We start from the raw sequence: 22,415 nt of genomic DNA, 5'->3' as shown, positions 1-22,415 counted from the left end.
CTAGCCCTGCCTGCCTGACAGACGCCTCACTTTCTCCAGTCAGACCCCGCGCAGCCGCTCAGCGCCAGCGGGGAACCGGCCCTGGCCGCGCCCCAAGACCTGGACCTGCAGCAGGTTGCATCTGCCCCTCCCTGCCCCACATCCCCTATGTGCACCTTGGGGGGAGGCGATCCCCTTCCCTGCCCCACACACCCTGTCTGTACCCTCGGGGACTGATCCCCCTCCCTGCTCCATCCCCCCCGTATGCTGTGGGGGGGCTGATCCCCCTCCCTGCCCCACACCCCGTGTGTGCCCTGGGGGGGCTGATCCCCTTCCCTGCCCCACACACCCTGTCTGTACCCTCGGGGACTGATCCCCCTCCCTGCTCCATCCCCCCGTGTATGCCCTGGGGGGGCTGATCCCTCTCCCTGTCCCCCCCCGTGTATGCTCTGGGGGGGATGATCCCCCTCCCTGCCCCACACTCCGTCTGTACCTAGTGGGGGGGCTGATCCCCAGCCCTGCCCCCAGAACGTGTTGATGGCTAGACTGACCCCTGAGTTTGCCAGAAAGCAGAGGAATGGGGCCTGGCTTTGGGGAATCGCCCGGCTGCCCCCTGGGGGAACTTCCTGGGCCGTTCCTGGGAGACACCGGTGGCCGGGGCCAGGCTGCTGTGTGTGACCCTGCCGCCCCCCCTTGCCAGCATCGTCGCTGAGCGGCTGCCTCCCGGCAGGATGTGGCTGCTGTCACTGTGGTTTGCTTGTTCTCAGCTGCCGTGCAGGAGGGTGGTGCGGGTGCTGCAGGATGGGAGGGGTGGGCCCAGGCCTGCCATGGGGGGATTTCCGCTCCCCGTGCCGCGAGCCAGGGATCTCGCCCAGGCCTTTGGGAACCGGCCCCTGGCGCTGAGCGCCGCACCTGCTCTGCCGTGAGCCGGGCTGGGGCGCGGGGCGGGGCGTCTGCTCGGCTCTCGTGAGGCTACGAAGTGCAGAGACCCAACAGACCGTGTGGGGCTCCATGGGCTGGGGTAGGCAAGCCCAGGATCTGTCCCCCCCAGGGAGACGTATCTCCCAGGCTCCATCCCGCCATGCTGTGCCCGCGAAGGGACTTGCGCATTGCGGAGAACCCTCGCCATTCCCGGTGGATGGGGACTGCGCGCCTCGCGAGGGGCTCCGGGACCAGCAGGGGCTCTGCTGACCCGCCAGGAAGTCGCTGCAGTGGCTCCTGAAGTCTCTCCCGCGCTTCCCGTGGCCTTCCCTCTCCCATGGGCCGGTGCAGGGGAGCATGGCGGGGTGCTCGCCTGCGGCGTTAGGCCCCTTCCTGGGGGGTTCTCCAGGGCGCTGGGAGTCCTGCCCCGGCTGAGCAACATTCAGGGTCACTCCCCGGCCTTTCTCGCCCTCCCGCCGCTCAGCCGGGGTTGCTGCCAGCCATCCGGCCTGCCCACAGGGGTGGGATAATTCCAGCTGGTCTCCTTGCCCTAGTGCTGCCCTACCAAGGCCTGGACTTTCTCAGGGAGTCATAACCAACCCCCCACTGCTCCTCGCAGGCACCGGGGCTCTGCTGCTGGCCCCTTTGCTCCCCACCTCGGTGGAGGGGTAAGGGGGCTCAGCACCCCCACTTTTTTAAATGTTCCCACGGGGGGGGGCAGGCTCCCTGCTGTGAGCCCGGAGACCTGGCTGGATCCCAGCCTCGGGGGGCGCCCAGGCCCCCAGCTCTGCAGCAGGGGGAGGGGAAGCTGTAGCGGGGGTTCAGCTCCGGGTCTCGGCCTGCCGTGGGGCTGGGAGCGGGAAGTCCCGGGAGGCGCGGCCAGTGCCTGAGGCTCTGGGGCAGCCGAGCGCGGACTCCCAGGCGCCTGGAAGCCCCCCGAGGTGCCTGTGGGGGGCGGGGCTTGCACTGCGGCCGCCCCACGTGTCCCTGTTTGCAAACCGAGCCTGCGGGCGGGGGGAGCAGCTGCCGCGGTTTCTCGTGACCCCCCAGGCGGCCGCTCGCCAGCGGGAGGGGAGATCGCGCCCCCCCTTCGCAGTGACCCCCAGCGCCCGCTGCAGCCCCCACCGCGCCGGCCCCTTTAAGAGCCGCCCCCCCGCCCGCTGGGCTCCTGACGTCACCGCGGGGACCCTGCCCAGCCCTGCGGCGCCGGGCACAGCCCGACCCGCCGCTGGGAGCCGGGTAAGTCGGGCCCCGCCGGGCGCTGCGGGGGCGTCAAGTGTCCGGCCCGCAGCTGGCACCTTGAGGGCCGCGCACTGTGCGCGGGGGCAGCGCGCAGTTTGCACGGGGGGGGGTCGCAGCTGGCACAGTTAGGGCCGCGCAATTGGCAAGGGGGCCCGCGCAGCTGGCACCGGGGGGGGGCGCGCACTTGGCACGGGGGCGCGCGCCGCTGGCACGGGGGGAGCGCGCAGTTTGCACGGCGGGTCGTAGCTGGCACTGTTAGGGCCGCGCGCAGCTGGCACCGTAAGGGGCGCGCAATTGGCACCGTGGGGAGCGCGCAGTTGGCACCGTGGGGAGCGCGCAATTTGCACGGGGGCGCGCAGCAGGCGCGGGGGGGGGGGGTGCTGCCCTGATGGTGCTGCAGGAAACCCAGCCAGCCCCAAAGATCTGCTGCCCCGACTCGCTGCGCCAGCTGCCCTGCGTTGCGCGGCCCTGGGGATCTGCGCTGCTGCTGTTTCTGGACCCTCTGCCCGCAGACGGTGCGCGGCCCGGGCCGCAGCGGCGGGGGGGCCGGGCTAGCGCAGGATCGGAGCGGGCTCTGGGGGCTGAGATCCTGCTGAGCGCAGGGGTGGGGGTTGCTGGCCGGGGGGCGGAGCGGTGCGGGGCTGGCTGGGCACTGGCACTGCCTGGCTGGCCCCAGGGCCCTTCATTTCCTAGCCGGGCTCCTGGCCAAGTCCCGCCCACTCGGCCCTGACCCATAGTTGGGGGCCCATCCTGCCAGAGGGTCTGCACCCCCGCCGCCCTGCAGGCATGATGGAGGCCGCGGCAGCCCAGGGCGCTGCAGTGGGAAATCAGCTGGTGGCTGCCAGGAAGTCGCCCCCCCCCCACCCCCCCGCAGCGTGTGCGGTGTGTACCAGCACCATGCGCACAGGGAGCCTGCCAGAGAAACATGGGCACGCTGCCAGCCTGGGGAGCCGTGCTAGCATCCGCAGGCCGCGGGCCCGCCCTGCGCGGCGTTCCCCGGGCGCAGAATCCCCTTCCTCTCCCAGGGCCCCCCGGCTGTGCCTGACCACGGCTGGGGGGCCGGAGCTCAGGGTACAGTGCAACTGCCCCTCCCCCCACTAACCACCGGACTTCCAAGCACAGACCCTAGTCCTGTGAACACCCCCCCCTTCCCTCCAGCCCAGGCCTCGCTGATCTGTCTGGCACCAGGGTGCCCTTCCTGGCCTGCCAGCCCCCAGCCCAGCATCTGAAAAGCCCTCGCTGCCCTGCCTGCCAAGGGGGCTGCAGGTCAGCATGCGGCGGGGAGGGAGGGCAGAGCTGTGAGCATACATGGGGCAGGCAGGGCTGGAATAAGGGGGCTGCAGGTCAGGGCGGGGGGGCATTGGTGGAGGGGCCTGAGAATGCCTGGGGTGGTTTGGGGAACATGTTGAAAGCCCCCAACCCTCACTGGTGCGACCAGCAGCTGGAACCGAGCGGACTGGCCCCCTGCTGCCAGCCAGCGTGCTGGCCTCATGGGCTGCAGCTGGAGCAAGAACATGCCGGGTTACTGGATGGGGGGGTCCTTGCACACTCCCCTGCCCCAGTGGCACTTAGCTACCATTGTGCCTCCCTTACATTGGGCGCCAGCTCCAGGTGACAGGCGGGGGCCACCACTGGGGTGCCAGGCTGTGCAGCGGCTGGAAATCCCAGCCGAGCGTGGCTACGTGTGCAGAGGGCTGGCTGGGGATTTATAGGAGAGGAGGCCCCGGGCTCTGGGAGTGGAGGTGTGACCCCTGGGAGCCTGGAGCAAGAGCTCTGGCTTGGTCCAATCAGGGTAGGGGCCCAGTGCCGGTGGCGTGGGGTCACCTGGCCATTCACTCAGTGCCCAGCCGGCCTGCGGGACTGGTTGCCCAGGGATGTGGGGAAGGCCAAAACCAGAACTGGGTTCCAAAGAGAATCCGCTGAGTTTGTGGCGGGTGGGCCCGGCGGTGGCTACTGGCCAGGCAGAGTCACTGTGTCGGCTTGCTGGATGCGAGGGGTGGACGGCTGGGGCTGGGCCACGTGATAGTTGGCTCACCTGTTCGGATCGTTCCTTCGGGGCAGGCTTTGGCTACAGCAGTGGTCACCAACCAGTCGATCGGGATCCACTGGTCGATCTTGGAGCATCTGACAGGGGATCCTGACTGGCTTGGCCAAGAGGCCATCAAGTGCCAGCGCTTCAGCTGCGCACCTCCTGCCCTTTGGCCTGGAGCTGCCCCTCCCACAGGGAGCTTCCTGCTGTCTGTGCAGGGCAGGGGAAGGAGAGGGGGGTACTGATGTCAAGGTGCCCCCTCCCACTCTGTGTCCTGTCCCCACAGCAGTGAGGGGCACAACAGGGCTTGGGAGGGAGTTTGCCGGCTGCTTTAGGGAGCGGGCCAGGCCGAAGGCCACCACCCAGGAGCCATCAGCAGGGCCCAGCTGGAGCCCACATCCAACTCCTATCCCAGTCATGAATCCTTCGTGCACCCCAAGCCCTTGTCCTAGCCCCGAGCACCCCTGCATCCAAACGCCATCCCAGAGCCTGCACCTAGAACCCTGCACCTAGAACCCCTCCTACATGCCAACTGCCTGTCCCAAGAGCAGCTCAGAGCCCCCCTCACACTCCAGATCCCGTGCTCAAAAGGGTTGGAGACCTCTGGGCTACAGGGCTTGCTGGACCGTTGGGCTGCCGCAGTCTGGCTGTTCTCATGACCCTAGACAGCTCCTGCCAGCCACCCGGGGCATGTGTGAGAGCCAGGCTCCCTCTGGGCGAGTGTGGCCAAAGATGCTGTGGGGAGGGAGCTGTGCACATGGATGGATGTAGGGCTGGGGGCTCCTGGTGCACACCTCCTCCCCCATCAGGGTTCCCCCTGTGCTCAGTGGACTATTTGGGAGGGGGTTGCCTGGTGCCCTCTGTGCTCAGTGGGATGTTTGGGTGGGAGGGGTGCCCAGCGCTGTCCCTATAAGCTGTGGGTTGTGCACCACTCAGGAGAGACTCACGTGTCGCCGAGCAGATTAGCAGAGAGCCCACCTCTAGGTTTGGTGAGTCTATTGGTGGTGCACATTTGCACTTGACTTGGCGCACATACAGAAAATTATTCTGCACATGGATGGAAAAGCTGAGTGCGCCCGTTGGTGCCCCCCTGCGCTCAGTGGTGTTTGGGCTGGGGGAGGGGTAGCTGGTGCCTCCTGCGCTCAGTAGCTTCTCTTCTTCCCAGCCTCCCCGATGCCTGCCCTGCTGTGACACTCCAGTGCAGCCATGGCCGGGGCCAAGGGCTGCTACGAAGGGAAGATCGCCGGCCTGTACGACCTGGAGCGCACGCTGGGCAAGGGCCATTTCGCCGTGGTCAAGCTGGCGCGGCACGTCTTCACGGGGGAGAAGGTGGCGGTGAAGGTGATCGACAAGAGCAAGCTGGACGTGAGCGCGGCGGGGCAGCTGCTGCAGGAGGTGCGCTGCATGAAGCTGGTGCAGCACCCCAACGTGGTGCGCCTCTACGAGGTCATCGACACCCACTCCAAGCTCTACCTCATCCTGGAGCTGGGGGACGGCGGCGACATGTTTGACCACATCATGCGGCACGAGGGTGGGCTGGCCGAGGGGCGGGCCAAGCACTACTTCGCCCAGATCGTCCACGCCATCTCCTACTGCCACAAGCTGCACGTGGTGCACCGTGACCTCAAGCCCGAGAACGTGGTCTTCTTCCAGGAGCAGGGCGTGGTCAAGCTGACCGACTTCGGCTTCAGCAACCGCTTCCAGCCCGGCAAGATGCTCACCACGAGCTGTGGCTCCCTGGCCTACTCGGCCCCTGAGATCCTGCTGGGGGAGGAATACGACGCCCCGGCTGTAGGTAAGTGACCGGGGCCGTCTGCTTCTGGGCCCCGCCGGCTTGCTTGGGCGCGGCTGGCACGCTGCTGAGGGCTGGGGATCGGCGGCCAGAGATGCCACCAGCTTGTGTCCGGTTCTGGGCACCACATTTCTGGAAAGGTGTGGAGAAATTGGGGAAGGTCCAGAGAAGAGCAACAAAAATGATGAAAGGTTTAAAAGACATGAGCTATGAGGGACGGCTGAAAGAACTGGGCTTGTTGAGTTTGGAAAGGAGAAGACCGAGAGGGGACATGATAGAGGTTTTCAAGTACAGGCAGTCCCCGACTTACGAGCAGGTTACATTCCGAACACCTGGTCGTAACTCGATTTAGTCGTTAGTTGGAAATACCCTTAAACGCACTGCCCACGCTGTTCAAAAAACTTGACGTACACGGTTCTCAACTCAAAAATATTATAATGGGGATAATGGGAGGTTGGTCATAAGTACAGATGGTCGGAAGTCAGTATGTTTGTAAGTCGGGGCGTGGCTGTATCTAAAAGGGTGTCACAAGGAGGAGGGAGAAAAATTGTTCTCCTTGGCCACTGAGGATAGAACAAGCAGCAATGGGCTGAAACTGCAGCAAGGGAGGTTTAGGTTGGACATTAGGAAAAAGTTCCTGCCTGTCAGGGTGGTGAAAAACTGGAATAAATTGTCCAGGGAGATTCTGGAATCTCCGTCACTGGAGATCTGTAAGAGCAGGTTAGACAGACCAGTGTTTCTCATCCAGTTGTACGAGGGCCCTCGGGTACTCCAGAGAAGTCGGTGGGGGAGGAGGGTACGTGAACACAACTGAAATTTGGAGAAAACTGAATTTTTGTTTTCAGTTTTACAGCGCTTTATTAATATAATATAATATGAATGAAGATTGCCTATCTCCTGGAACCGGAAGGGACCTTGAAGGGTCATTGAGTCCAGCCCCCTGCCTTCACAGCAGGGCCAAGTACCATCCCTGATAGATTTTTGCCCCAAATCCCTAAATGGCCTCCTCAAGGATTGAACTCACAACCCAAAATTTCATCGCCCGCCCGGCTACGATTAAGCTGTTTAAACAAATGTGTTGCAATGGTAGAAAAAAATGGTGTGTTTGAAAACTGCAGATACTGGGGGTACTTGTCTTTTTTTTTTTTAAAGAGGGGTACTTTATTAAAAAAAAAAAAAAAGGTTGAGAAACACTGGTCTAGAGTTGGTACTGGGTCCTGCCTCTCGAGGGCCCTGCCAGTCCGAGTGCTCTGTGCCTGTGGGCATGCAGGCTGCCTGTCCCCACTGCGTATGGGGCTCCAGTCAGCCCGGGATCTGAGCATCTCATGGACGTCCCCTCGCAACCCCCCTTGAGGCAGAGGGAAGCATCCCATTGCATCTGCGGAGCCCTAAGGCTACTGCAACCCTGGCAACCAGCAAGGAATTAGCGATTGGCTAGGAGAGGTGTCACTCAGCTCTGGCGGGAGGAGTCAAACGCCAGGGCTATGAAAGACACTGGATACACCTTGCTGGGGAATTGCAGAGTGAGCAGAAGAGGCGTGGCCTGGAAATCTCCGATCCCGCCCCCTGCGCTAGTGACTGACAGCTCAGTTCCAAGGGGCAGGGATGTTAACTGGGTCAGCGCATTAACGATGTATCGCAAGGCGGGGTCTGTGGCAGAGGCCAATGGGAATTGAGCATAGAATTAAATGGGAGGGTAGCCTAGGTTTAAGCCATCGTGGCTTAATTTTGTTGGCTAGGTGTGGACAGAATGTCGTCCCATTCCAGGAGTTTGTACACTTGGCTCTTTTAAAGGCCAGCTTCTCAGAACGGAAGCGATCATGAGCAAAAACCGGAATGGGAGGAAATAATGTACATATGCAAATGTGAATGATAATTGGGCATCCTTGGCATTAATCAGCTATCATTTCCAGGACCACAAAAGTATTAGGTCCTGGATCTCCCCTCCTGACAGGTACAGAGCTGATCGCTGGCCTAGAAATTAGCTGTTGGTTAGGTGCAAATCGTCACGGTCTAATCTATCTATCCTGCTCAAGCAGACTAGAGTCCTTTCCAGGACTGTGGGTGCTTGCTGCTGGAAATGGCCAGTTTCCCCAAACTGAAAATAATCAGGAGCAAAATTGTAGGGGGGTGGGGGAGAGACCAAATGGATCAAAAGATGAACGCTAATTGGGAGCTGTTCAATGTTTTACCAGATGCCTAAACAACTATGTTTCCACCCCCATGAAAGAAGGTTTCTTCCGTTTAAAAAAAACGGATTCAAAGGAAAGGTGGAAGCAGCAATGGTATATGGAAAGTTGATGCAATTAGGGATGTTAATGTTTAACCAGATTCCCGGTACCCAGGGAGCAGCTCCGTCAGGCCTCCACATGGGGCTGCCTCTTCCAGCCATGTGTGGGGCCGGAAGTAGCCAGGTTGGAGGGGAGGGGGGCTCTAACCCAGCCACATCTGGCAGAGGGGCTGCTCAAACCCAGCTGGGTTAGAGCGGCCTCCCTCTGCCCACCCCCATTTAATCCATTATCCAGTTAACTAATTAAACAGAATTATCTATCCCTAGATGCCATGACTAATGTTTATGAAATGCAGACAATTGATAAGGGAAGCTAAAAGTATCAATGAAAAATCTATGGCGCATAGATTAAAGAAATTAGGAAGGAAGTATTTAATATATCCGGAACAACAGAATTCATGGCAGTGGTCTCAGTCCAACAAGAGGTGGGGATGATAAACTTGTCAATAAGAACACAGATAGAGCAGAAATGTTCAGAAAACATTTGTGTTGTGTGCTTGGGAAGAAGCTGGATGAAGTATTCATGGCTCCAGGGGGCAATGAAATTCTTTTTGTTATAGTAGTAACAGGGAGAATGCCTCCCAGCAGCTGCTATAGTAAAGCCTTAAATCTGCACAAGCAGAGGACTTGCAACTAGAGATATAAAAAGCCAAGAAGCTGTCTGAGACACTGATGTTCGCTCTCACCAAACCCTGGAACACTGAGGAGGTTGCAGAGGCCTGGAGAAAAGCTCCTGTTGGGCTGCTGTTTAGAAAGGGGAATATGGTGACCTGGGATACAACGGAACCGGTTAGCCTGACGCAGACCCCATGCTAAATCATGCGGAGGCTGAGGTGGGATGGAATTCGTAAGGATGGCAGCATAACTAATGCCTTTCCAAACAAAGCTGATTTTTTTTTTTTTAATGAGATCACAGTTTGGTTGGTACAGTTCTGTGGATCTAACCAAATTGGACTGCAGTAAAGCATTTGACTTCAGCCTTGTCTACACATCCCAGGAGATCGGCGTTCTGGGGATTGATTCCCCAGGGGTCGATAGAGTGGGTCTAGTAAAGACCTACTAAATCAACTGCGGATTGCACTCTCCTCGGCTCTGGTACTCCTCTGGATGGAGAAGTGTCAGAGGAGTCGATGGGAGAGTTTTTCCCATCGACCCCCACCCCCCTGCCGTGGTAGTGCCATGGTGTGTCAACTCCAACTGTGCTATTCGGGTAGCTGGAGATGTGTACCTTAGTTTGGGGTTGTCTCCTGCGACTGACCTGGCCTAAGTCTCACAGAATAAACCCTTAATGTCCTTCAAAATCAGCGTCGCCCCCAAGAGAAGAATTCACAACTGCTCAGCCCGCGCTGCCCTGCTGCAAAGCCATGCAGGGAAGCCAGCGGCCGTGGGGGGCAGCCTGGCTGGGAGGGGGCTCCCAAAGCAGGGGACACAGGCCTGGAGATGGGCAGGGGGCATGTGCCTCTGAGACCCTCTCTGCTCAGTTCTTGCGCCCCAGGATCTCCATGTTCAGTGACGTGCCCAGCCCCGAGCGTCACTGGTGGTGCGTTCTCTGGCCGCCGGCCAGGGCCGAGCCGGGTGTGCGGTGCAGGGTTGGAGTGGGTGCTCTGGGCTGATATCAGAGCAGGGGATCCGGGTCGGCCCCAGGACAATCTCTGTCTCCTAGTGATGGCGTGTCCCTGAGGCCATTAGCTACACAGGGCCCAGCTGGGGCGCACAGGAGGGGGTGACCTCGGGAGGCTGCTGCCATGCGCCTGGAATACCAGAGCTGCGGGCACTTCCTGGAATGGGGTGGCCCCGCCCCCCCGGTGGCCCCGCCCACGTGTGACCTCACAGCATGAGGGATGTCGTTTCCGGCAGGGTGCTGTCCCACCCCCACCCGGAATCACGCCGCTGGGGGTGGAGCGGGGCATTCTGGGAAAGGGTGTCGCTGCCCCTTGTGGGGGGAGGTGCGGTGAGGCTGGGGAGGAGCATGTTGAAGCGAGGCGGCTGGGGCCAGGGCCAGGGCTGTGGTGCCCGCCCTGGCATGATGCCTGGCGCCATGGGCCATGCCCTGTCTGACTCCTGCTCCTCTCTGCCCCGCGCCCCAACTCCCTGCCGGGCATGAGGGTGCAGGGGTAGCTGCCTGGGCGCCCCCTGGCTGGCAGCCCCCAGCTTGACTGCTCTGGGGCCCTGCCCACGGGAATGGGGCCTGCTGCTTTCCAGCCCCCCGTGTCCACACGGCCCCGCTCCAAGGCCGTCCGGCGGGGGACCCTGCCTCTGTGGGGGAAGGGAGCCCTGTCGGCACCCCTAGGAGGGGGCCCTGAGTCCTGGTGCACCCGGGCCCCCGTTCCTTGTAGGCTGGAGGGGTGGGGTGAGCTGGGAGATGGGGGCAGGGCTCCTGGCAGGGGGCCACTGGAGGGGTCCCTGGGACTGCCGGGGCAGGGACGTGCTTGGGAACACTCTGTGCCGGGCGGAGGCAGGAAGGGCCTTTCCTGTTCCACAGGCCGACTCGGCAGCCAGCCCAGCACGGCCCTGACAGTCTGTCGGCCGGCCGGGCACCCTGCCCCTGCCCCTGCCCTGCCCGTGGGGAGGGCGCAGGGGTCCATGCTAGTGGGCCAGCACGGGCACCTTCCTGGGAGAGAGGGGCAGGCTGAGCTGCGGCCAGGCTGGAGGGGGGGGGGGGGCACGTTGAAAGGAGGAGGCTGAGTCCAGGGTGACAGGCCTGGAACAACAGAACCAGCCCCGGCTCTCCCTCTCTCTGGGACCTGGACTGCTCTGTCCGCCCTGCTCCCCCGACTGGCAGGGAGCCTCCCGCCCCGCGGTGCCCCCCACAACCCCTCCCCGACTGGCATGGAGCCTCGTGCCCCCCCATGACCCCTCCCCGACTGGCACGGAGCCTCCCGCCCCACGGTGCCCCCCCATGACCCCTCCCCGACTGGCACGGAGCCTCCCGCCCCACGGTGCCCCCCCCATGACCCCTCCCCGACTGGCACGGAGCCTCCTGCCCCACGGTACCCCCCCATGACCCTCCCTAACTAGCACGGTGCCTCCCACCCCATGGTACCCCCCATGACTCCTCCCCGACTGGCACAGAGTCTCCCGCCCCACGGTGCCCCCCACAGCCCCTTCCCCCCCCCACTCTCTCTTTGCTCCTGTGGAGTGGTTCCCCAGCAGGGGCTGGAGTGAGGGCAGGCCCTGTGTGTCCACCTCCTCTCTGTTCCCTCCCAGGCGGGGTGGACAGCCTGGCGCCTTGGTGTGGGCCGGGCCCTCGCCCAGAGCCTGGCTGCCAGAGATGCCCCCGAGCCGTGCGCCGAGAGCCTGGGCTCCTGGGCCTGGCCCTGTCTGTGACGCGGCTGCCTCCCCCCGTCCCCCTGTGCTGCCCCCTCCTGCCAAGCCTCGTCCCCTGCTGCCACAATCCGCTTTCCCAGGGCCGCTGAGCAGCTTACAGCCCTGAGAGCAGGGCCCCGTAATCCCTGCTCCTTTAGCCTCACCAGCTGGGCCGGGCACGCTCCCTCACAGGCCGTGCTGCCCCACAGCCCCCCAGGGCTCCCCCAGCCGTCCCCTTGGCTGCCCCACGCGGCTCGCCCCCCTGCTCACGCCGGGGCCTGGACGGCTTCACCCCCCCCCCCCCCCCGCCCGGCGAGACGGCCCCTGCTCTAAATAACGGGTCATCGCTGGAGCACGGCTCAGCCCCTCTGCTGCGCCCGGGGGCGGGGGAAGGCACGACTTAGTCAGGGGCCCCTCGCACGGCCCTGCTGCTGCCCTGTCCCCTCCCACTGCCCCCCGCTCCCCAGTTCTGCCAGGCCCTCCAGCCCTTTCCCCAGGGTCCCTCCCCACCCAGCTGGGCTGCAGAGCACCTTGGCCAGAGGCCGCCAACAAAGGGCAGGAAGCTGTGGCTTCCTCCTGGTGACAGGCGGCAGGAAACAGCCCCAGGTGTTACACTAGTACGGGGCTTGGTGTGTGTGTGTGTGTGTGTGTGTTACATTGGCACCAGACTTGGGGTGTGTGTGTATTTGTGTGTGGTAACAGGCTGCAGGAAACGGCCCCAAGTGTTACACTAGCACCGGGCTTGTTCTGTGTGTGTGTGTGTGTGTGTGTGTGTGTGTGTGTGTGTGTGTGTGTGTGTGTGTGTGTGATAGAAATGTAGCCGTGTTAGTCTGGGGTAGCTGAAGCAAAATGCAGGACAATGTAGCACTTTAAAGACTAACAAGATGGTTTATTAGGTGATGAGCTTTCGTGGGCCAGACCCACTTCCTCAGATCAAATAGTGGAAGACGTGTGTGTGTGTGTGTGTGTGTGTGTTACACTGGCCCTGGGCTTGTTCTCTGTGTGTGTGATGTGAGCAGGGGAGGAACAGCGTCTGTGACGGGGGCCAGGCACGGCCCCCTTGGAGGTGCTTCCTGGGGTGCTGACAAAGCCACCGCCACTTGACCCCTTGCTCTCTGGGGCTCCTCACAGCCAGGTCCCTGGTCTCCCCCAGCCAAGGCACAGAGCTGAGTCACCCCCCCCCACCCCCCCCGGAGAAGGCAGTTTTGGGCCCAGCTGCCAGGAAACCACTGGGATCAGAACCCCAACTAAACCATTCCGGCAAGCCCCCTTTAACAATGAAAGCAGGAGGTACACCAGGATTGCTCCCTTGGGGAACAGTTCTTGACACTGGGCTTGATGGTGATACATTCAGTCAGATTTCAATGGCAATACGTGAGAACAGGCCGAGCCAAGTAGGTTGCAAACTCAAACTCCCAGAAAACGCAGTGCTAGTTTTACCACTCCCAGTTCTGTACCCACGAACCTTAAAACGGGGCTTATCCCAGCTAAACCCCCAAGCCGGGCAGATCTTTTTCCCGGGGGGTCTCTGGTTCATTCCCCAGGGAGGGCCATGCCAGCCAAAGACAAAAGACGGAAACACTTTGCATCTTAAATCCCCTCCCTTTTTAGGCCGGAATTCTTTGTGTCTGTGTTCCACCCTTCCGTGGAAAATCAGCTGGTCAGACCCCTACCCGTCAGGGGGCTCATACCTGGCTAATACCACTGCATGGACCCATCACTTTATCTCACTTCTCTTTAAACTCTGTTCTAGTCTTCACAGCCTCCTGCAGCAAGGAGTTCCACAGGTTGACTCTTTGCTTTGTGAAGAACAACTTTCTGTTACTAGTTTGAAGCCTGCTACCCATTCCTTTCCTTTGGTGTCCTCTAGTCCTTCTATTATGGGAACTAATGAAGAACTTTTCTTGATGCACCCTCTACACCCCACTCATGCTTTTATAGACCTCTATCCTATCCCCCCTCAGTCTCCTCTTGTCTAAACTGAAAAGTCCCAGTCTGTTTAGCCTCTCTTCATATGGGACCTGTTCCAAACCACTGATCATTGTAGTTGCCCTCCCCTCTCCCACCCTCTCTCTTCCCCTCTCCCACCTCCTTTTCCCAGTCTCCCCGAGTTTTGTTCAATAAAGAGAGATTCTATTTTTGACCACACGTTTTCTTTATTTTGTACATCAGGAAGGGGGGTTAGGGAGGGGTAAGTGGAAGGAGGTGAGGGAGGAATGGGGTACGAGCCCCCGATGGGGAGGACTGGGCTGGCTCTGCGGACTTCTCGGGGTGGAAGCTCTCCTGCAGCCCCCCAATTGCCCCCTCTCCTCAGATGGCAGCCTGCGGCAGGTGCAACCGGTCTGATGGCCGAGTGCTGCGATGTGCCCAGTGTGGGCACTCAGGGCACTCCAAGCCAGGACTGCTTTGCAAGCAGGGCACCCCTGAGAACTGTCTGTCCGGGGCGGGGGTCGGGTCCCTTTAAGCACAGCCCTCAGCTAGCCTGAGACAGCAGCTCCACGCTCTAAGTCCTCCTTTGATGCCCTGCCGGCACTGCTTCCGGCCATCCTTAACCCCGGTTCAGGGTCCACTTAATGTGGACATGCTAGTTCGAATTAGCAAAACGCTAAGTCGAACTAGTTTTTTAGTCTGGATCCGTTAGTTCGAATTAGCTTAGTTCGAATTAACTAATTAGAACTAAGTTAGTTCGAATTAGCGCCGTAGTGTAGACATACCCTCTGTCAGCAGAGACAGTGCAAAGGAAGTGCTCTCTGGCATTTCTCACACACTCATTTGCATCGTCTCTTCCAATCTGTTTTGCGGAAAATGATTTTGCGCAAAAAACGCCGTGTAGACGGGGCCATTTTGTACCAAAAATCCCCTTTTGCCCAAGAACCCTGATTCCTCAAAAAAGCAGGCGTCCAGGATCTTATGCGAAAGGGGTTTTTGCCCGTCTACGCGGTGGTTTGTTTTGCGCAAAAACCTCTTTCGCAAAACGGATCGGAAGAGATGATGCAAATGAGAGCACGAGAAATGCTAATGAGCGCTTCACTTGCATTGGCTCTGCCGACAACGGCTGCAGTGTCGACGGAGCATTTTGTCCGGAGCATCTCGGCGCGATGCATGTTTGTGTGCATGAGGCAGTTTCATAAAGTGTGGGGGGGGGACGGTTACGCTCCGGGCAGCTCCCCCCCTCGGCGCTGGGCTGAGTTCTCCACGTCTCCTTCTCTCTGCAGACGTCTGGAGCTTGGGCGTCATCCTCTACATGCTGGTGTGTGGGCAGCCGCCCTTCCAGGAGGCCAACGACAGCGAGACGCTGACCATGATCATGGACTGTCGCTACACCGTCCCGCCCCGCGTGTCCGCACAGTGCTCTGAGTACGCGCCCCTCCCCTCCCCTCCGCGGGCCCAGCCTGCCCTCCCCCGCCCCGCCCCGCCCCGCGTGTCCCCACAGTGCTCTGAGTACGCGCCCCTCCCCTCCCCTCCGCGGGCCCAGCCTGCCCTCCCCCGCCCCGCCCCGCCCCGCCCCGCGTGTCCGCGCAGTGCTCTGAGTACGCGCCCCTCCCCTCCCCTCCGCGGGCCTGGCCTGCCCTCCCCCGTCCCGCCCCGCGTGTCCGCGCAGTGCTCTGAGTACGCGCCCCTCCCCTCCCCTCCGCGGGCCTGGCCTGCCCTCCCCCGTCCCGCCCCGCCCCGCCCCGCGTGTCCGCGCAGTGCTCTGAGCACGCGCCCCTCCCCTCCCCTCCGCGGGCCTGGCCTGCCCTCCCCCGCCCCGCCCCGCCCCGCGTGTCCGCGCAGTGCTCTGAGCACGCGCCCCTCCCCTCCCCTCCCCTCCGCGGGCCCAGCCTGCCCTCCCCCGCCCCGCGTGTCCGCGCAGTGCTCTGAGTACGCGCCCCTCCCCTCCCCTCCACGGGCCCAGCCTGCCCTCCCCCGCCCCGCCCCGCGTGTCCGCGCAGTGCTCTGAGTACGTGCCCGTCCCCTCCCCTCCGTGGGCCCAGCCTGCCCTTCCCCTCCCCTCCCCGGGCCCAGCCTGCCCCATCACAGAGCCGCGGGGGCAGGGGGCAATCGATGGTGCCTGGCCCTTAGCCAGGGCAGTGCCGCTCGGGGGAGAGCGCAGAGAGCACCGAGGTCTGTGAGCTGTGCACCCCGGCGAGACGCGGGCGGCCGGCGGCTGGCGTTGAATCTCTGAGTGGCCGCCCAAGCGCCCGGCTCCCGGGGCACACTGGCTGCGGGGTCCGGGGGTGTTTACCCGGCGGGGAACCCGGGGCCGGGCTCCCTGGGGCGCGGCTGGCGTGTGACTCGGCCTCCCTGCTCTCCGCCAGCCTGGTGGGCAGGATGCTGCAGCGGGACCCCAAGCGGCGGGCCTCCCTGGCGCAGATCGAGGCGCACCCCTGGCTGCAGGGCGTGGACCCCTCCCCCGCCAGCCGCTGCCTGCTGCCCCTGACCTCGCACAAGCGCGTGTCCGAGGAGGAGCACGAGATCATCATCCAGGCCATGACGTGCGGCAGCATCGCGGAGCGGGACGCCATCCAGGAGTGAGTGCCGGGCGGGCGCCCTGGGCCTGGCCTGGCCTCCCCTGCCCTCGGGGGCGCGGGGCTGGGCCGCTGACCCCAACCCACGGGGACCCTGGGCAGGAGCCTAGCAGCACCCCCCTCTGGGGCAGCTGCTCGTTGGGACGTGAGAGGGCAGCGCCAGGGACTTCCTGCAGAGGGGGGGCAGGGAGGGGTCTGGGGCAGAGAGGGGGTTCCCTGCCGACTGGGGGAGCAGGAAGGGGGCTGGGGCAGAGAGGGGGTTCCCTGCCGACTGGGGGGGCACAGAGGGGCTGGGGCAGAGAGGGGGTTCCTGCCGACTGGGGGAGCAGGAAGGGGGCTGGGGCAGAGAGGGGGTTCCTGCCGACTGGGGGAGCAGGAAGGGGGCTGGGGCAGAGAGGGGGTTCCCTGCCGACTGGGGGAGCAGGAAGGGGGCTGGGGCAGAGACGGGGTTCCCTGCCGACTGGGGGGGCAGGGAGGGGTCTGGGGCAGAGAGGGGGTTCCCTGCCGACTGGGGGAGCAGGAAGGGGACTGGGGCAGAGAGGGGGTTCCTGCCGACTGGGGGAGCAGGAAGGGGGCTGGGGCAGAGAGGGGGTTCCCTGCCGACTGGGGGAGCAAGAAAGGGGCTGGGGCAGAGAGGGGGTTCCCTGCCGACTGGGGGAGCAGGAAGGGGGCTGGGGCAGAGAGGGGGTTCCCTGCCGACTGGGGGGGCACAGAGGGGCTGGGGCAGAGAGGGGGTTCCCTGCTGACTGGGGGGGCACAGAGGGGCTGGGGCAGGGGTCCCCTGTAGACCAGGGAAGCAGCAAGGGGTGGGCAGGACAAGGGGTTCCCTGAAGAGCAGGGAGGGTACAGACAGCGGGTCCCATGCAGACTGAGGGAACAGGAAGGGGGCTGGGGCAGGGAGGGGCTGGGAAGGGGCAGGGCAGGGGGTTCCCTGCCGACTGGGGGAGCAGGAAAGGGGCTGGGGCAGAGAGGGGGTTCCCTGCTGACTGGGGGGGCACAGAGGGGCTGGGGTAGGGGTCCCCTGCAGACCAGGGGAGCAGGGAGGGTCTGGAACAGGACGGGGTTCCCTGCAGACCGGGGGAGCAGCGAGGGGGCTGGGGCAGGGATTCCCTGCAGACTGGGGGGCAGCGAGGGGGCTGGGGCAGGGGTTCCCTGCAGACAGGGGGGCAGCGAGGGGGCTGGGGCAGGGGTTCCCTGCAGACAGGGGGGCAGCGAGGGGGCTGGGGCAGGGGTTCCCTGCAGACCGGGGCAGTGGTGCTGTGCGTGGGGGGCTCGCAGGGTGGCTTTGCCGGGGGCGTCTCTCACCTCTGCCTTGCACCCCAGGGCCCTGGAGGCCGATCGCTACAACCACATCACGGCCACCTACTTCCTGCTGGCCGAGCGCATCCTGCGGGAGAAGCAGGAGCGGCAGAGCCACCAGCTCAGCCTGGTCTACAACCTGGCCCAGCAGGTGCAGAGCAGGTGAGTCCGGCCCGGCCCGGCGCTGGGAGGGGGTGGGGGGGCCAGGCCCCACTGGGACGTGGCCGAGGCCCAAATCCCCTGGGCTCCTGTCCGCAGGCTCCAGCCGGCTGGGCCCAGGGGGACGTGGGGCGGTGCGCTGGGGCCCCCCATGCCGCCAGCTCCCTGCCCTGAGCCCCCCCACCCTGACTCCTGCCCCCTCAGCCTGAGCCCCTCCTCACCCCCACCCTGACTCCTGCCCCCCCAGCCTGAGCCCCTCCTCACCCCCACCCTGACTCCTGCCCCCCCAGCCTGAGCCCCTCCTCACCCCCACCCTGACTCCTGCCCCCCCAGCCTGAGCCCCTCCTCACCCCCACCCTGACTCCTGCCCCCCCAGCTCTGAGCCCCTCCTCACCCCCACCCTGACTCCTGCCCCCCCAGCTCTGAGCCCCTCCTCACCCCCACCTTGACTCCTGCCCCCCCAGCCTGAGCCCCTCCTCACCCCCCACCCTGACTCCTACCAGCCTCAGCCTGAGCCCCTCCTCACCCCCCACCCTGACTCCTGCCCCCCCAGCCTGAGCCCCTCTTCACCCCCCACCCTGACTCCTACCAGCCTCAGCCTGAGCCCCTCCTCACCCCCACCCTGACTCCTGCCCCCCCTCAGCCTGAGCCCCTCCTCACCCCCACCCTGACTCCTGCCCCCCCAGTTTGAGCCCCTCCTCACCCCCCACCCTGACTCCTGCCCCCCCAGCTTGAGCCCCTCCTCACCCCCCACCCTGACTCCTGCCCCCCCAGCTTGAGCCCCTCCTCACCCCCCACCCTGACTCCTGCCCCCCCAGTCTGAGCCCCTCCTCACCCCCCACCCTGACTCCTGCCCCCCTCACCCCGAGCCCCTCCTCACCCCCCACCTTGACTCCTGCCCCCCCCTGCCCTCAGCTCCCTACCCTGAGCTCCTCACACCCAAGATCCTGTCCTGACTCCTGCTCCTTCCCCCATTACCAGCCTCTGCCCTGAGCCCCACCCCACCCCACCCCACACTCAGATTTCTTACAGGGAGGGTTATATAGCCCCTCCCCCCTCCCCCTGAGCCCCCGCCCGGGGCGTGGGGGGGGCTGCGACGCGACAGCGCCTGTAGGGTCCGTACGTTCCTGCTGCGTGGCCAGGACAGGACCGGCCCCCGCCAGCCCCGGCTCGGCCCCACGCTGCGGCTGGCCCCGGGTCGCTGGGTGCCCTGGCCCAGGGCTGCTCCCAGCAGGCAGCTCCCACCCCGGGCCTGACCCCGGGCCTGCCCCTCTCTCTTTCAGCGCCGCCCTGTCGGGCCCGTTCAGCGTCGCGGGCGACGCCCGGGACCTCTCGTCCTTCGCAGAGACACCAGACTGGCCGGCAGCCGGCCCCTGGCCCCCCGCCCCCGAGGATGCCGGGAGAAGAGAGGGCAAGCCCCTTTCCTTCTCTGCCCTGGGGGACCACGACGCGCCCCCCGGCCTGCGTGGGAACGGGCAGCTGGTCCGCGCCCTGCTGAGCCCCGCCCTGGCGGACGCCCCCATCGCCAAGAGCGCCCCGGCCCTGCAGCAGATCTGCGAGGAGGAGGAGGAGGAGGAGGAGGACGAGGGGAAGGCCAGCGCTGTGGGAAGGAGAAGCTCCTCTTTAAACCAAGAGCAAATGCGCGATTTCCAGAGCTCCAGGGTCTCCCTGCTGTTCGGCCGCGGCGCCGGGGCCCACAGTAAGGGGGAGAGGAGCCTGGGGGCTGCCAAGCCTGGCTTCTGGGAGCAGGGCCTGGGGACCAGCGGGCAGCCGTCGCCCCTCAGCAGGGCACCGAGTCCCAGGAGCGAGCCGGGTCGCCCCCGAGAGGCGGCAAGGCCTGCTGCGGCCCTGGCCCGGCTCAGCAGCGGGGGGAGCGCCCCAGACCCCCTCCCTGGGGGGAGCCCGGCCGAAGAGGGGGCCGCCGAGCTCCGGGAGGGCCCAGAGAGGCGCGAGGCTGACGGCCGCCCGGGGCCGGAGGAGGACACCGCTGCGGTGGAGGATGGGGGCGGTGGGGAGCAGCGTGGGGGGGGCGTGGACCTGTGTTCTGGGCCCGGCGAGGGCCCCGTGGCAGGCTCTGCTGGGCGTTCCGGAGCCCAGGGCAGAGGAAGCCTCCACGCCATGCCCAGCGGGCCGCTCGCTCCGGAAGACGAGTCCCGGCGACCGGACGGGCCCCCGGAGACGGGCCCCTGCCCCCGGCCCCCCGCGGACAGCGCCCCCGGCGGCGGCGAGGCGGCGGCCGACAACGTGATCAAGCTGGACCCGGCTAAAAGCAAGAGCGCCAACCTGCGGGACCGGCTGCTGCAGTTCCCGCTGTGCGAGAAGGCGCTGGCCTTCAAGATCCGGCCCAGCTCCAAGGACAACCTGCTGTCGCTGGGACAGTTCAACTGCTGCCACGTCATCTAGCCCCGCGCGGCTGCTAGGGGGCGGGGGGCCAAGGCCCCGGGCCGGGGGCAGGGCTGAGGCTGCCTCTTCCGTTCTCCTCCTCCTGGGCCCCGCGCCCGGCTCGGAGACCCTGCCCGGCCCCGTCTCGCCCGCGCTCCCTCCCGGGGCCCTGCTGTGAGGGTGCAGGGAGCTTCCTCACGCAGCCTCCCGCGGCCGGCCACAGAGCAGGCTTGCCGGGCGGGAGAGCCCCCCGGCCCAGCCCCCGCCGGCCCCTCTGCGAGGAAGGCGCCCGCCAGGACCCCAGCCCCTGCGGGATCTGGGCCAGGTGCCAAAGAGCCATCAGCGGAACCCGGTGCGCCGGTTCTGGGGAGGAACCAGCCCCCCCACCTGCGGCTTCCCCAGGACCCCTTTGCACCTGCTGGCTGAGAGGCTGCAAAGCATCCTGGGAAAGCCCCCCCCCAACGCAGGTACAGACGTAGCCATCTTCCCTCGGTCTCTGCGCTGGGGGCTCTGTCACCGCTCCTGTGGGGCAGCGGGCGCAGTGCCCACGCCACACCCAGCCCCCCCCGCCCCCGGGCCAGGCAGGAAGGTGCGGAGGGAAGCCGGGTGGGGGCACCCCCCGGTGCCCTGCCAGGGTGCGGTGCCTGGGGCCGCCCGAGGCTGGAGAAGCAGGAGGGCCGCCCAGCCCCCGACACCCCGTTTCTGTGTCTGAAAGCCAGGCCACCCTCTCGGTCCTGTGGGCGCACCAGGCGGCTACCGGTGCCCAGACACCCACCCAGCTGCCCCCGCCCACCTGGCTCTGCCCGGGGGGGTTTTATAACTATTAGCACTAATTTTTTAAAATAGTCTATTTTAATGGAATTTAAATAGAGATTGCTATATCCCCTCCCCTGCCCGCCAGGGCTTCCAGCCATGCATGGCCGCCAGAGCATTCCCCACGCCCCCGACTCCCCCGCCCCAGAGCCAAAGGGGACCAGGGCCTCGTGTCTCTTTCTGCAGCCTCCCTGTCCGGGGACTCACCGGGTCCGGAAGGGGCGGGGGATCTATGTCACGCACGCGCGCCCCCGTATCCAACACACGTACAGTCTAGTCCGGTTCCTCCCCCGCCCCGTCCTGAGACGCTTTCTATTTATTATCTCTTTGTTTTCTTGCGGGCAAGAAATGAATTGTGAAGAGAGTCCGAAGCCGGAATTGTGCACTGAATGGATCGGGCCCAATGGGGATGCAAAGCCAGTCGGTCCAGTAAACGAAGCTCTTGATTTCAAACCGGCCTCTGTGTTTCCTTCAGGGGCTGCCTGAGTAGGGGAAGGCGAACCAAGCGGGATTAAAAGCAAGTGGCACGTGAGGGACGCACAGAATTGTGAAGGCTTGGGAGCGTCACGGGCAGAACCCGCTTCCTCAGATGTTCCGCGGGAGTAGAAAGAACAGACGCCGAGTTACAGAACTATCCAAAGATAGCTGCTGGCTGTAGGACGGGCGCTAATGAGGCTAATTAAGTGGGCGGGAAGTGCCCCAGACTTCGCTTTTGATATAAAAATGCAGCGTTAAAGGCAGGGGAGACTGGCTTCATAAGGCCACCTCCAGTTCATGTCTTTCGAGGATTACGGTCCTCTTCTGTATTGCCGCCTTCTGCCCAGTGCTAGCACAGGCCGGGGCTCCGTGTGGACCCCCTGCTGGAGCAGATTTGGGTAAGGCTAAGGCTGGCGACAGTCTGTGTGCCGCCTGGTTGTTTTCCCTGTGCCCAGCAGGCCTGGAGCAGAGGTGGTCACAAACAGCATGCAGGCCGGGCACTCAGCCCCGTTCCCAGGGGACCGAACTCCCCCCCTGCCAAAGAACCCGCATCCAGAGAGCTTCAGCGCAGCATTGCAGCCCCTGAGGAAGCGACTGGGCCAAGTGCCAGGGGCCAGCGCCCTTCCCAGACGTGGGGGGAGACTCCCCGTTCACAGGGCTGTAGGCCCCGGATTCAGGCGGGGGGAAGCGGGGCGTTCCCCTTAGCGTCACGGTCAGTGCAATGGGGGCTCTGTCCCTTTATGGGGCAGGGCGGAGGGGGCCAGCCAAGCTGTGTGGAGGGACATGGGCAGAGGCGGGTGCTGGGGGAAAGGAAATTGGGGGTCATGTGTCTGGGGGGCCCAGGAGCTGGGGAGCTCAGCTCCCCCAGAGCTGGGGCCAGCCCCACAGGAGAGGGACTGCTGGCCCCAGCCAGCCCAGTTGGGGGGTGGTTTGGCTTGACCCCCAAGGGATGGGGCAGCACCGGACCACTGTCTCCAGCAGCCAGCCCAGTGAGGGTCAGACTGGCTCGGGGGGAAGGAGGTCCGGCCCCCAGGAACAGGAGAGGCCAAGGACAGGCCTTGGAGCGGGGTCACGCTGGGGCTGGGGGGAGGGGGACAGCACCTTGCCACAGCAGGGCACGTTTCACGGGGGTCGGGTGTTAAATGATGGAAAAAACAAAAAGCCACAATGGATTGAATGCTGCCCCCCCCCAGCCCAGGGTCCCTCGTATGCCCTGCA

At 64.4% G+C, this 22,415-nt stretch overlaps 1 protein-coding gene across 1 annotated transcript; it reads left to right on the top strand.

The window, feature by feature from the left end:
• The first annotated feature begins 1,908 nt into the window (after positions 1 to 1,908).
• Positions 1,909 to 21,173, top strand: LOC142831113 (uncharacterized). The gene is made up of 6 exons (XM_075940561.1): positions 1,909 to 2,139; positions 5,337 to 5,966; positions 14,775 to 14,916; positions 15,858 to 16,070; positions 17,391 to 17,528; positions 18,809 to 21,173. The coding sequence occupies exons 2-6, from the start codon at positions 5,378 to 5,380 to the stop codon at positions 19,926 to 19,928; spliced, it is 2,202 nt and encodes a 733-aa protein (XP_075796676.1). The 5' UTR covers positions 1,909 to 2,139; positions 5,337 to 5,377; the 3' UTR covers positions 19,929 to 21,173.
• The last annotated feature ends 1,242 nt before the right edge of the window (positions 21,174 to 22,415 follow it).

Source organism: Pelodiscus sinensis, chromosome 12 (genome assembly GCF_049634645.1).
Source record: "Pelodiscus sinensis isolate JC-2024 chromosome 12, ASM4963464v1, whole genome shotgun sequence".
Lineage (NCBI taxonomy): Eukaryota > Metazoa > Chordata > Testudines > Trionychidae > Pelodiscus > Pelodiscus sinensis.
The sequence above is the reverse complement of the archived record's forward strand: the minus strand, read 5'-3'. Positions and strand labels throughout refer to the sequence as shown.

What these genes read in the sequence shown, in the direction of transcription:
- LOC142831113 (XM_075940561.1), top strand. Translation starts at nt 5,378, where the DNA reads ATGGCCGGGGCCAAGGGCTGCTACGAAGGGAAGATCGCCGGCCTGTAC. An exon ending in ATACGACGCCCCGGCTGTAG is followed by an intron (nt 5,967 to 14,774) that starts GTAAGTGACCGG and finishes TTCTCTCTGCAG; the next exon opens with ACGTCTGGAGCTTGGGCGTC. An exon ending in GTGTCCGCACAGTGCTCTGA is followed by an intron (nt 14,917 to 15,857) that starts GTACGCGCCCCT and finishes GCTCTCCGCCAG; the next exon opens with CCTGGTGGGCAGGATGCTGC.